The sequence below is a fragment of the Macaca thibetana genome, chromosome 2 (genome assembly GCF_024542745.1).
Source record: "Macaca thibetana thibetana isolate TM-01 chromosome 2, ASM2454274v1, whole genome shotgun sequence".
In the NCBI taxonomy this organism is placed as follows: domain Eukaryota; kingdom Metazoa; phylum Chordata; class Mammalia; order Primates; family Cercopithecidae; genus Macaca; species Macaca thibetana.
This window is the reverse complement of record NC_065579.1, coordinates 143,273,178-143,287,497: the sequence shown is the minus strand read 5'-3', so window position 1 is coordinate 143,287,497 and position 14,320 is coordinate 143,273,178. Positions and strand designations below refer to the sequence as shown.

The 14,320-nt window shown below is 57.1% G+C and overlaps 1 protein-coding gene across 3 annotated transcripts in view; it reads right to left on the bottom strand.

Annotated features, from left to right (window-relative positions):
- Positions 1-213: 213 nt before the first annotated feature.
- Positions 214-14,320, bottom strand: part of FBLN2 (fibulin 2) — a 91,432-nt gene continuing 77,325 nt past the window's right edge. For all 3 annotated transcript variants that reach the window (XM_050781580.1, XM_050781581.1, XM_050781582.1), the window contains 9 exons: positions 12,004-12,138; positions 10,663-10,800; positions 9,598-9,741; positions 9,354-9,482; positions 8,714-8,839; positions 7,859-7,975; positions 7,217-7,345; positions 2,053-2,176; positions 214-1,056 (listed from right to left, as the gene is read on the bottom strand). In XM_050781580.1, coding sequence (XP_050637537.1) covers positions 699-1,056; positions 2,053-2,176; positions 7,217-7,345; positions 7,859-7,975; positions 8,714-8,839; positions 9,354-9,482; positions 9,598-9,741; positions 10,663-10,800; positions 12,004-12,138 — 1,400 coding nt within the window. In that variant the 3' untranslated portion in view covers positions 214-698. The remainder of the gene's footprint in view (positions 1,057-2,052; positions 2,177-7,216; positions 7,346-7,858; positions 7,976-8,713; positions 8,840-9,353; positions 9,483-9,597; positions 9,742-10,662; positions 10,801-12,003; positions 12,139-14,320) is intronic.

Genomic DNA, 14,320 nt, shown 5'->3' with positions numbered 1-14,320 from the left:
AGTAAAAGCAGAATAAAGGGCCCGGTCAGTGGCTGCTCACACTGGGGTGCCCTCACCCCAAAGTGAACTCCAGGTTTGGGCCTTGTTATTTGAGAAGGACACCAAGGTCTTGATCAATGAACTGACATGCTGGCCAGGCCATAGAGCCCTGTGACATCTGGACAAGGTTGTCAAACTCCGAACACTTTACAAAAGTAAAGGGACCAAGAGGCGTTTTCCTCTGTTACTTTATAACCTTTTCATACTAGTTGAACTTTTTTTTTTTTTTACAATGTAGATGTACTACTTTATAATTAAACAAAAAACTTTAAAATGATTTTTTAAAAAAGAAAAGAATCACAGTGGAACATGAAATGGAATGTCAACTTCGGGGATGGGTCATCCGAGGAGTCCAAGAGCCCCAATGTGGTCCTGTGTCCCTGGTCCTCAGGTCATCACCCAGCCTCACCCACAGGGCACCTGCCATGGCCGTGGCCCACCCCGCAAGCTTCCACTTGGTGCCTACGTGGGAACGCACCATCTGCCACGGAACTTCCTTCTGCGGGGCAAAGGAGGGGTCCAGAAGCCCACAGGAGTCAAGTCAGCAAAATTAAGTTAATTTACAAAGTTATAGTAAAAACCACAATAGTGACCCAGTCCCTCCCACGCAGTGTGAGCCCTGGGCTGCGTCGCACCCGCAGGTGGCCGGTGCTGGCACCTCACAGGGCAAAGGTGGTGAAGAAGATGTGCATCTTGGCCAGGAAAGTGGTGACAGAGCCCTGCCGCCAGAGCTTCATCTCCACGTCCAGGGCAAAGTCCCGGGGCTCCAGCACAGCCCGCTGCAGGTAGACCACGCCCGTGTAGGCGTTGAGCCTGCGTGTGCCAAAGTAGCCCTCCTCGTTGCCCTTGATGATGGTCAGGGCGATGGTGTCCCCCGTGAAGGCTGGCGCGGGGCCAATGCGGAAGATATGCGCAGGCACTAGGAGGCCCGTCTGGAAGTTGAGCTGGTAATGTGTGATGCGCGCCGGCGAGTTCTGGCACTCCAGGAAGTCGTGGCACGTGGTGCGCTCGCACTTCCTGCAGGGAGGATGGGCCGGGTCACCCATGGCTCGCCCACCTCCCCCCAACCCCAGACAGGAACACAGACAGGCACAGCTCAGCAGCAGGATCAAGGGCCAGCTCTCTCCCTAATGGCCTGGAAGCCTCAGGTAAGTCCCCTTACGTCCCCTGGTCTCAGTTTCCTTGCCTGTGAGATGAGGTTAATAGAAGCTTCACAGGTTCACTGGAATGGGTGAGCTCAGCATGGCATCGGCCAGGCTCATTAACAGTTCTTACCTGTCCCCATGCTCCCTTCTTCCTTCCTCCTGCCATCCCCCCATTCTTCCTTTCTCCTTCCTTTTCCCTTTCCCCTTCCTTTCCTCCCTCCCTTCTCCCTTCTTCCCAGTGCACCCAGTGTCCCTCCCAGGGTCCCTCCCAAGTGCCGGGTTATGTGGCTGGTGGCAGAGTAGTGGTCTGTCAGTTCTGAGGTTAAGTGTGGTTAAGGGGCTGTCGCTCACACTCCTGATACCCTGAGCTGGGGAGTGGCATGTCACAAGCAACCTCGTGGAGGGGCTCCTGTGATGTGGAGCTGAGGCCTCCTGCCCAGAGCCACAGAGCGGTGGCAGGACACTGTAGCCTGGACAGGCAGCCCCTGAGACCCTGAGCCAGACCGCCTAGCTGTACCACTCCCAGGCTCTTGGCCCTCAGACACTGCGTGACATAGAGTAAGTATCTGTTGTATTACGGTGTTAAATGTTGGTTGGGATAACTGGTCACACAGCAGTAACTACTATGTGTGTGAATGAGGAGGAGGGCTGGTGTTTTCTGTGTGTCTTTTCCCCTTTCTTCTCTCAACCTTGAACTCTCTACAAGGTACTTATATTTGTTTTGGTCACCTAGCCCGCAGACCCCGCAGTCAGGGGCTGGGAAGAGAGGAAGGTGGTCAAGGCAGGCGCCCATCTCTCGGCCTCACCCCTGGATAGTACAGGACCAGGACAGGCTCCCTGGGACTAGGACTGGGGTGGGGACACTCACGTTTTGGAGACTCGGACATAGTTGGGAGGACACTCGAAGCGTAGGCAGCGGAAGCTACCCTGGATGTTGTGGCAGGTCTCAGCCTCGGAACAGTTGTGGGTACCCAGTGCACACTCATCCAAGTCTGGGGGAGAAGAGGGGCAATGGCAGGGTCCTCACAGCTGGGGGCCCTAGCCTGAAACTCCCCAGCCTGCATGACAGGCCTGGGCCCCATGGCAGCCTGACCTGTGAGAACAGTCCACGTGCCTCCCTGCACACACATGCCCCATCTCACCTGCTCCGCACCCACAGCAGGGGGCCTTGTTCTGAAGTGTAAATCACCTCATGTCATGCCCTCCCAAGGCTTCTCGCGCTCCAGAATAAAGCCCAAGTCCCTCCTCTGGACGCCAAGCCACACAGTGTAAGGCCTCTCTGGCCTCTCCAAGCCCCTTCTCTTCCACAGGGGCCACAGTCCTGCTGGACATCCTTGGGCTGCCCCAATAGCCTGACCCTTATCCTACCCCAGGGCCTTTGCTGCTGCCCGAACGCTTTCCCCAGCTTTTCCTACTACTGGCTCCTTCTCATCTTTTAACTCTCAGATCTTGAGTCAACCCCTCCAGGATGGCCTCCCTGACCACTCTACAGTGGTCCTCCTGCCCCATCACCCTCCATCCCACCCCATTTTATCATCCTCCTACAGCTCATCACGCTCTGCACACACCGAGGCTGTTTTGTATGACTGCATGTTTTGTATGTTTCTACCGTCCCCCATCAACTGGGTTCCAGGAGGGCAGGGGTGTTTGTCTTTCTCATTTCCATGGTGTCCCCAGTGCCCAGTGGAGTGCCTGCATGGAGCAGCGCTCAATACATCTTGCTGGACAGAAGTCCAAGACCCATCACTTGCAAGTTCAGACTCAGAGACACAGAGCTATTAGTAAATGTCCCACATGAGCAACAGATGTGCTCACGCTTCCTGTACGTTCAGAAGCAAACATACATGTGCAACTCCAACAGGCACATAGGCTCAGCACACACGTGAGCACATGCACACCCACACGGGTGCACAGAAACAAACACACAGAGGGCCCATTTGGGACAAAGAAACATACACATATAAATGTCAACAGACATATGAATAGATACCGTTCACAAAAGCTCAGAGAAGCAGGGGTAGGGGTAGGGGTGTCTCTGTGTGTGTGTGTGTGTGTGTGTGTGTGTGTGTGTGTGTGTGTGTGTAACCCACAGGCACCCTGGAGGACAAAAGGTCTTAGAAATGGGTTCTTGAGACACTTTGAGGATGAGCTGCTCAGCCCAGAGAGGGCCGCCTCAGGAGGCCTCAGGGAAGTCCGGTGAGGTAGGGGCAGGGGGTGTTCCAGGGGCAGTCACAGAGGGCTTCAGTTTTTGTTTTCCAATCCTTCATATTGACACCATGTAGGAATTTCTCCTCACTCAGTCCTCACACCAGCCCTGTGCAGTGAGGGTCACTGGATTCCTTAGACAGAGGAGGGTGTAGAGGCTCAGAGAGGGGCAAAGCCTTGCTCAAGGTCACACAGCAGTGAGCAGGGCAGCAAGCCAGGCATGCCTGATGCCAAAATCTGTGATCCAATCATAATGCCAAGCTGACTCCTAAGAGTAACAACAACATAATAGTAATAACACCAATAGTCAGCCTGCCTCCAGAGTTTACCGCCTGACATCCCTGTGATGCCTGAGGGACTCTGTGCCAACCCCACGGGGCAGGTGCAGGTGTCCACAAATGTGCCCAGGGTCACACAGCTGCCAGGGCAAGGCCAGGACTCAATATCCCTGGCCAACCTCAGACTCTGGGCTCTTGGCCACCAGGCTCTCTTGTAGGGGGTCAGTTCACATCTGTTCACCTCTCTGGGCCTCACTTCCCTCCCTCCATAAAATGGGCCCCAGGGTGGTGCACAGATGAGTGGGAGAAAACATGGCAAGAGACCAGGCAGGGTAGAGCCCAACTGGGTGGTCCCGGGTTGCTGATTATTCGCTAGCGGACTCCACATGGAGAGGGCCTCCTCCTGCTCCTCAGCCTATGCCCCGGGTGGCCCGCTTCAGTGACCCCAGAGCTTGTGCGAGTGGGGCAGGAAGGACATGGGAGCTTTTTGCTTTGGCTCTGGGCTGCTGCTGATGGAGATGCCCAGAAGCGAAGGGCCGAGAAGGGTGAGTGGCTGCGGCCTGGCCTCACCAAGCTTGCGGGAGGCAGTCAGTCGCAGGTCTTCCCTAACGCCCCAGGGCCTTGCCCATCGGTGCTGCCAGGCCCCTGGAGAGTGTGGGCTAACGTGGGAGCTGGACTAGGCCCTGTATCCAGGGCTGCCATTGCTGCCTCATCAGAGACAGCCAGGGTCAGCCGCAGGTCAGCCGCAACTCAGATGTGCAAAAGTGGGAGACAGAGCAAAATGGACGAAACAGGGGAGTCCTATAAAATGCAGCCCCAGGAGAGAGGCTTCCAAGGGCTTCTGAAGGACCTGAGGCCCAGAAGCCCACAACAGCTCAGGGTCAAGACTGAGAGCACTGCTCAAAGCTGGCCTGGCCCATCGAGTGGCATGCAGAGAAGGGCTCTTACTACACAGAAACAAGCAGGACTCAGGGTGACTTTCAGCATGGCCTCAACTGATATTTCATACAAGTGGTGTGTGTGTGTGTGTGTGTGTGTGTGTGTGTGTGTGTGTGTGTGTGTGTGTGTGTGTGTGTGTGTTTATATCTGCTTAGGGAAAGACTGGAGGGAAATGCATGCAAACATGAGCAGTGGTTCCCTCTCAGCTCAGTCACGGGGTCAAATGTCCAGTGAGCACCTACTATGTGCTGGGCATTTGCTCTAGATGCTGGTGAGCCAGACAGACAGGGCCCTACCTTCATGGAGTGTGCATTCCAGGGGAGAAGGCTGAGCCTAAATTCCTTCAGATTTTCCTGTCCTTTTTTTTTTTGTAACCATTGGAGAGGGGCTAAAGGCTAACAGAGACATTATCCAGCACGTTCTTTCCCCCAAGCCAGCCTCCCCAACCCTGTTTAAGCCGAGAGACCTCAGAGTTTGGCCCAAGCCAGAACACGACAAAAGGACAGCCTCTTAGCTCTGAAGGTCAGAAGCTGCAAAAGCGGCTACATGGAGTGACCCGGGAAATGGACGAGGCCGGGGAGCAGGCAGCCCCCACTGCGCCCTCGCCTACCGTGTGAGTCAGAAGGCTCCTCCAGAAGGAAGGTCTGGAGAGGAAGCGAGGGTGGCGGATGTGCAGGTGTGGGGCTCTACCTTGCCCTGATCTCCTGGTGGGGGCTGGTGGCACAGTGGGAGCCTGCAGAGGGGACCTGGCCTTGCCAGTTCTTCAACACAGAGCAAGCCGTTGGGGCAGAGGGGCAGCCACCCCAAGAAGAGGATGCAGAGACGGGGTGGCGGGCAAGCCCAGGCAAGAGAGAAGCGTTGGGGTCAGGTGCACCCACGATGGGCACATGCCACGTCCCGGGAAGCCCTCTCTAGTGGCCAGCCAGGCACATGTGGGCATCCAGGTATCCCGAGCATCCCCCAGGTGCTCGGTGTGGGTCGGAAAATAAAGAGCCAGGGAGAGTCTGTCCTCAGTGTAGACAGGTTTGAACCTGAAACTCCTCCAAGAGCAAATGTCACTGCAGTGTCTGATGGGGCTTCCTTGAAGTGGCCACACCTGTGTTCTGCCCCCAGGAACAGGGCCTTGGTGTCACACGTGAAATCACAATCCAGAAGGATAAAGTCGTATTTCCTGACAAGCTGAGGACATGGTGAGTAGAATCCTTACCTTTTATGGAGTCCATACCGACTTTTTTTTAATTAAAAAGGAGAGGGCTTTGCAGCCAGCCAGACCTAAGCCAGCTTCTGTGGGCCCAGCAGGCCTCCCAGTCAGTGATTTATAGGGTCTTCTCACAGTCTTCTGATTTAACTTATGACTCTGATATGTTTGCATCCGCCCAAACAAAGGACTCCTTGTGCACTGGGACTACGTACACACCTAAGGGCTGGAACCTAGGGGCACAATGCACTCTGACTGCCCCATGCCGCGCCACTCCACCCTGCCCTATCCTGCTTTCTGTTCTATGCTAATAGAAAGGAGAACACAGACAGCTGGCTGAAGTCTACAGACTCGATCTCAGGATCCACTGACAGGTAGCAACCACCAGCTTGCACCGTGCTGGGCTAACTCCAAACCCTTCTGAGTGCTAACTCTGACTCCTGGTCCCCAGAACACCAAGACTTGCTTTTGTGGGACAAGAAGATGCCCAAGGCTGAGCTAGGACCCTGGTCACACCCTGAAGGCTGCACCCCAGGGAACTCCATGTTCTCAGCTCCATGTGTGGGGAAGACCTGGCCACTGAAGTCAGGAGGAGGTCTGAGCTCTGTGGCGCCAAGGGACCAAGGGGCTGAGGGGTTAAGTGGTTGGTTCTCCTGAGGCAATGACCCCTTCTGCATCCTGGCCCCTCACCTTGCCCTGGTGGCTTGCCAGGCCCAGAGTCTGGTGGCAAATGGCACTGAACTTAGAATTATGACTCTCTAGCAGAGGAGGAACATGAAATACCAGAGAACATGGTCTCTCTCCAGGGACATAGTCCCCTCTCTTGCAAATTCGACAGGTGACTGCCCAGCCCTTGTACATCTTCAATAGCAGGGGAGTGGGGTACCCTCCCATTGCGCAGCCCCTCCCAGCTCTACACAGTTCTGATGAGAAGAATGCGTTTCTGCACCAGGGCTGGGATAAGCCTCCCCATGACACCCTTCCCTACTCCCCGGGATCTCGCCCTACCCTCTGGGTCCACAGACCTGCCTGATCCCCTTGTCCCTGCATAACACTGCAGAGACTTGGGACACTGCCTGGGATCCCTGTGGCTCTTCTGCAGTCTCCTCACTGGACAGGCCTCCTGCCTCCTTAAAACTACCCCATAGAATCCCTGTTCCACTCTCAGGACAGGGTCCAGAGCTGAGCACAGGCCTGGAAGATTCTAAGCTGCATTGAGCAGCAGCAAGATTGTCACCTTCTTCATCTCAGGCATTACCTCAATTAACATGGCCACTGGTAGCATTGGCCATCCTGCATTTATTCACCGGGTATGGGGGCTCCAAGTGCATGCAAGCTCTGTGAGCTTTTCTGTGCCTGCTTGGAGCCTGCCCAAGGCCCTGGTGGAGGCAGGGGCAGGGGGACTTGCTCACCCTTGCAGGACCTTCCGTTGGCCGTCATGGTGTAGCCCTGCTCAGGACATGCACACTGGTAGCTCCCTGGCACATTGAGACAGCGGAAGGTGCAGAGGATGCCGGCGCCTTGAGCACACTCGTCGATGTCTGTCGGAGAGAGGTGCAGCCCCTGGTGAACCTCATCCACCCACAGAGCCCAGCCACTGACAGTCAGCCTGTCCCTGTTACAGCCACAGAGCTTAGGGGACCATTTTTTAAATGAAGACAAGGGGACTGAGAGAGTAGAAGAGAGTTGCCCGAGTCCACGAAGCAAAACAGGACTCCCACTCCAGTGCTCATGCCCGAGGGCTGCTCCCTGACTCCTACTACCAGCTGAGGGGACAATCAGATGCCAGTCACGGGCACCTATGTAAACATAGTTCTTCATCCCCCTGAAGTCGGGACCACTATTCCCATTTTACAGGGGAGAAGGCTGAGGTCAGAGTGGAGAGGCAATCTGCCCAAGGTCACACAGACAGGAAGCTGCAGGGCTGGGGCGTGAACTCAGATCTGATGCTAAAACCTTTCTGTGTCCATGGCCCAGGAGGGACTCTCGGGGAGCCTGGCACAAGGGAAAGGAGTGCCTCTCTGGAAGGCGGCCCTTGGACAGGGGAAAGGTACCTGTGCAGGTGTGCCCATCCTCAGCCAGCTGGTAGCCCTGGCGGCAGTAGCACTGGTAGGAGCCGTAGATGTTGGCACACTCCTGGCTGCAGCGCTGGGCCTCACACTCGTTCACATCTGCAGGGACACCAGCAGGCAGTCATGGCAGGGCCCAAGTCTGCCTTGGAGAGCCCATCCAAATGCCGTCTGACAGCCAGGCCCACCAAGCTCCCTGGGCTGGACTGGGGCTGACCCATGCGAGGGCCAGCTTTCCTGCCAGGCCCGGTGACTGGGAAGGGATCCGTGGCTTCCCAGGGGTCTCAGCCAACTCACCTCACCAGGAGAAAATGAGGGAATTTCCTCCAGCCTGGGGAGGGGCTGGGAAAGACCGTGCCAGGTAAATGGGGCCGAGACCCCATGGCCCTCTAGTTTGGCCCCTCACCCCCTCACTGAGCAACCTGGTGGCCTTACTCCACACCAGTCCCCATTGAGCTGGGCCAACAGCACCATGAACACATATGGGAATAATGTTACAGCCCTTCCCTCAGCCACAGGCACATCCCGCATAGGTGGGTACACGGACCTTGGAGGCCTCAGATACCCCATTTGTGGGTACAGATGACACAGAGACCCAGCCTCTCTGGACTGAGGGAGCTGGGGCCCCAGGACCTCAGCAGGGGAATTCAGGACAGAAAACAACAGGAGGAAGGTGAGCGTGGAGGCCAGAGAGGGTTGGGTCAGACAGAGGAGGAGGGAGGGGCCAGCGTGGGTGAAGGTGTGAGGGTGAAGGGTCGGGGAAGGCTCCGGGTTTTCCACGGTGGGTCTGCCCCCTGTGGATACCAGGCAGCATGGGGTCAGAGATGAGGGCCAGTGTACCTTCACAGTGCTTGCCATCCGCTGCTAGCAGGAACCCAGAGGCGCAGGAACAGCGGTAGGAGCCTAGTGTGTTCTCACACGTGTGCTGGCACAGGCGGCCTGGTGAGGCCCAGCACTCATTCACGTCTGTGGGAGGGCAGGCAGCAGGCACAGGGTGGGTGGCCCTGAAGCCAGCTCCCTCCACCCCCAGGGGCCATCCAGGGCCGAAGGGAGGCTAAGTAGGAGAGGGACCCAAAAGGAAAGACAGGGAGAGGCCAGGACAGGCAAAGAGACCAGGTGGCGGGGAGACAGCAAGGGTGTCGGAGGAAGGCGAGAGGAAGAGGCCAGAGGGACAGACACAGGCAAGGCAAGAGACAAGAAGAGATGGTGACAGAGACTGAGGGAAGCAGGAAAGACCAGAGTAAGAGGGGCAGAGCCACAGGGATGAGACAGGAGGGACTGAGAAGGTGGGGGCGGGGGCCAGAGCCAGGCCCTGGCAGGCCCAGCAGGAAGATGAGGCCAGCTGGAAGGCGGCCTTGGGGACTCCAGCAGGTGGGCCCCACTCAGGCAGTGGAGGTGCTGGGCACGGGGAGGTGGAGTGAACAGAGGGCAGGGGCCCAGCCAGGTGTTCCCTACGGGTCCTGGCCACCAGCCTACCTACCGATGCAGCCCCGGCCAAAGGCGTCCCGCTGAAAGCCCGCTTTGCAGTCACAGCGGTAGGAGCCGGGGAGGTTGTGGCACACCTGGCCCTCACCGCAGCGGTGCACACCCGTCTCACACTCGTTCACGTCTGTGGGGGGTGAGCAGGGTACCTTGAGTCCTGGAGCTCCCTCCACACACACCTCCCACGGGTGGGGAAGCGGACAGGCCGGGCTGGCTGGCAGGGTGGGGGCGGCTGGCCTTACCCACACACTTGGCCCCATCATCGCTGGCGTGGTAGCCGCGCCCGCAGATCAGCGGGTTCCTCTGGCACGTGTAGGAGCCCACTGTGTTGATGCAGCTGAAGCCTGGCCGACATGGCTCGGACAGTGACGTGCACTCATTGATGTCTGCAGAGGCAGGTGTGGGTGAGAGGGAGCCTGGCATGGCGTCCTCCCAGGGCCACACTGGGAGGGGTCGGTCCTAGGCTCCAGACCAGCCCTGGTCAGAGCTGCAGGGCCAGACTGTCCCACCTCTGTACCCCACTACCCAAGGGATACACCTCCCAGAACCCAAGCACCTGATGGCTGGCCCTATGCCCTCTCATATCTGCCCAACAGCGCAGCTGGAGGCAGGGCGGGATCGAGGTTGAGTGCTAGGATAACTACACCAACCACGTGCCAGGGGTCTAGGTGCCGCGGAAGTACAGCACATTAACAAGAAGTTTTAGAGGCACAGAGATTAAGTTAGCAACCCCTTTTTGGGAAGGAGTTGTTGGGGGGCGCAGAGCGGGTAGAATCTCAGACCCACTTGGGGACTAGGCCGGCGTCTGTAAACCTGAAAGTCTCAATCCTCGCGTGCAGCACGGCATCATTCTAGGAGGTCTCACTAGCATTCTCCGAAAATGGGAAATTTCAGGGGGTGTCACACGCAGTACCGTGTGGGGACATTTGTGTTCCAGGTCTTCCTGGATGTGTGTAGATGTATGTGCCAGGTCATGATCTATCACATAGCCACTGCTGACTGGTTAAAAAAAACTGGATACTCATTCACATCCAGTCCAACCCCACAGATAGCTTCACAGAGGCCACTGAATAATAACTCAGCCAAGGTTTAACAGCTCAAGGTAATAGAAGCAGCTACACTTTGGGGGCGGTGGCGCCCCCAGGGTTGAACACTTGACATGCCCATTCACAGGTAGGGACAAGGGGGCTGGGAGAGGAATGAAGCAGCAAGCCAGGCCTCCCTGGTCTCTAAAGCCCTCAAAGCCCCCGCAATGCCTCCAGTAGAGCCCTAGGCTGGTGATCCCCAGTGCTGCAGCCCCCACTCACCCACACAGTTGCCTTCAGGATCCTGCAGGAAGCCATCCATGCAGCGCTGCCGGGCCTGGCAGTAGAAGGAACCCTTGGTGTTCTGGCACAAGAAGCCCGCCTGGCAGGTGTGCGTGCCCATTGCACACTCATCCACGTCTGCAGCGGAGAGGCTGGGTGTCAAGGGCTGGGGGACAGGTCCTGCCTTTACACCCAGCAGCCCTGCCCACACATCCCCGCCCGCAGACCCGTGACCCCAATGGCTACAAAGATCTCTCCGGGAAGCTGGCAGAGCCACACTGTTGCTGGCATGGCCTTTGTCCCAGGAGTAATAGCAACATGACCATGTTTACTGCACTTCTGCTCGGTCCCACCATTGTTCTGGGCACTCTCAGCCCAAAGAAGTAGATGTCATGACACGCCCCATCTTACAAACAGGGAAGCTGAGGCACAGACAAGGCTCTACCGCTGGGGAGCACTGCACCAGGACCAGAACCTGGGGGACTGGCTCCCAAGCCTGCTGTGTTAGCCGCTGTCCCACACTTGCAGGGGGAAGAAGTGGGGATGTCCCCACCGTGTGCCAAATCTCTAAGGTAAGGTCATGTGTTCACACTTTAGGGAGGTAGCACAGGTAGCAAGACGGCCTCAACTCTGGAGACTTTCTTTCTGTTTCTGGAACATGCCAAGAGTGCTTCTTCCCCACACCCAAAAGGCCTTGGCATGCCGCCCCCTCTGCCTGAAGCTTCTCATTCAGGTCTCAACTCCAACATCACCTCCTCCGGGGCCTCCCTGGACCCACCACTTACAGGGGTCCCCACCCCCAGTCACTCTGCCATCTCCATTTGCCTATGTGGACTCCACTGCCCCCACCACGAGGTCAGAGAAGGGCCACAGCACCCCACCCTGGATCCCTGGTACCCAGGACCTGGCAGGCACATAAGAACAGCTCAGGAAGTACTTGAAAGGATTGGATAAAACCCCTCCCTCTGCTTAGAAGGCTGGAATTTTCCAGTGAAAGGGATGGAGTGAACCCTCTGTGGGCTCCGCCTCAATGTACAAACCAGGCCACAGCAAGGGGCATAACTGGCACCCAGACATCAGCAGGCAGGGGCAAAGCCGGGGTGGACCTAGCCTGCCCTCACCTGCCTCAGACTCCCATCTCTGCCCCAAACACTACCATCGTGGGGTCTTCCCACCAGCAGGAAACCCAACTAAGGGGAGCTTGCTAGAAAAGAGGGGATGGAGAGAGGCACGGCCAGGCCTGAGCGTGGCCAGGGCAGGACAGGGGTGGGGCCGGGGAGGGGTGGGGCAAAGCTGGCCGTTGGGCAGGGCCTCCAGTCGGTCCTTCTGGGCCCTTCTCACCTTCACACTCGCCATCCTTGAGGGCATAGCCCGGTTCGCAGGTGAGTGCCGTGTAGCAGTGGAAAGAGCCCAGCGTGTTCACACAGTGCTCGCCCCGGCTGCACGTGTGCAGGTCCGTCACACACTCGTTGATGTCTGCAGGGAGAGCGAGGCTGTCAGAAGCTGCAGAGTCCCTAGGACAGTGGCTGAGTGCAGCCAGCAGACCTTGGGCCACCAGGAGGGAGAGAGCTCCAGGTCCCGCCCTCAACGTGCTCACCATTCAGAGATGTGGCTGATGTCTCAGCACCCAGACATCCCTTCATTCAACAAAGATTTATTGAGCACCTGCTATGCACTAAGCACTGTTCTTGGCACTGGGTGTACATCAGTGACCAAGACAGAAATCCCTGCCCTTGTTGGGCAGACACTCAAGGGGAAAGGACACAATAAATACATAAACAAACATAAATGGAGGTGGTGCTGAGTGCTATGGACAAAACAGAGCAGGACGCAGGAGACAGGGAGTGCCCAGGTACAGTGGGGGGCGTTGTAGGGGAGTGGGTCAGGGATGGATTCTCAGAAAAGAAGACATCTGAGCAAAGATGATACAAGATGACAGACTGGGCCATGCAGACAGACCAGGCAGATGGGTCAGGGACGTGAAGGCCCTGAGAAGGAAACCAGCTGTGCAGGTTCAAGGGCCCGCTAGGAGGTGGGTGTGCTGCAGGGGAGAGAAGGGAGAAAAAGGGGGAGCAGGAGGAACAGTGGGAGCCACAGAGAGTTCCAAGCAGAAGAGAGAGTGGTCTGATTTAATTGGAGCAGGGATCCCTGGCAGGGGCTGGAGAATAGGGGTGAGAATCCAGGCAGGAGATTCAGTGGCTCGGACTACCTTTTATGGGCTGGGACAAGCAACTGGATTCTGAAGTATTTTGAAGCTGAAACCAACAAAACCCACTGATGGATGAGATAAAAGTGAGGTGGGAGGAGGGGACAGGTGGCAGTGAGGGCCGGCTATGAGGTGTAGGCTGCGGGGGAAGGTGGGAGCCCTGCTGGCCGTGAGAGTTTGAGGGTGAAGAGACAGCCAAGGACATGCCTTGGAGTTCACACAAGGGGTCTGAGTGGGATTACTAACTTGAGAACGGTCAGATGGCTGAGGCCACCCAGGGGAGAGAAGTACACGGAGAGGAGGCCAAGGACCAGCTCCTGGGAGATTCCAGGGATACGCAGTTGGGGAGAGGAGAAGCCAATGACGGAGAGAAAGGACGCATAAGGGAGGTGGGGAGCCACAGAGGCTCAGAAACTGTCCCCGGGCCACAGAGGCTCAGAAACTGCCCCCGGGCCACAGAGGCCACCAACTCAGAAACCACCCCCAGGCCACAGAAGCCACCAACTCAGAAACCACCCCAGGGCCACAGAGGCCACCAACTCAGAAACCACCCCCAGGCCACAGAAGCCACCAACTCAGAAACCACCCCAGGGCCACAGAGGCCACCAACTCAGAAACTGCCCAGGGGCCACAGAGGCCACCAACTCAGAAACCACCCCAGGGCCACAGTGGCCACAGAGGCCACCAACTCAAAAACTGCCCAGGGGCCACAGAGGCCACCAACTCAGAAACTGCCCCAAGGCCAGCGCTAAGCCAGTGTGGAGGGCAGACCCATTTACTCCCTCCTGGTGCTCCACTTTGTGGTGGCAGCCAGGTGCACTAGTCCTCTCCTTATCTATCCATTCCACACATCCTTATCTATCCATTCCACACACATAACTCTGTGCCAGGCTCCTGTGACCAAGCGGGTGTATCGGCCCCAGCCCCGGCCCTCAAGGACAGGCAGGTGGAGGCTTGGGGGCTCCGGCCAGAGAACTACCCACTGTGGTCTGGACCATCAGAGCCACTTCTCAGGAGTGGTGACATTCCAGTTGAGTCTACAAGGATGACTAGGGGACCAGGTGGAGAAGTGGAGGCCAAGGTCCTGGGGAAAGAGACCCTCCCAAACTCATAGGTGAACCAAACAGTGTCAGACCAAGCACACCTGGGGATGGCTGGGAATGGGGAGGAGGGAAAGGGACAGTTCTGGGCCAGTGGTTTCCAAGGAAGGCTTAGTTGGGCAAGATAAAGACTTCTGATTTATAGGCTGGACTTATAGAAGGAGACCGTTCCCAGGACCCCAGAAATGCCCATAACCCAAGGAGCCTCCCACAGCCTGGAGGAATTATGGTAATAAATAGCAGCACCATGAGCAGAGGCTCACCAGGGTCAGGTGGTTTAGAGGACATCGTTCTGCAAGCCCCATTTCTCAGAGGAAGAAATCAGCCTTCCAGTAGTGCTGTGACTGGACCA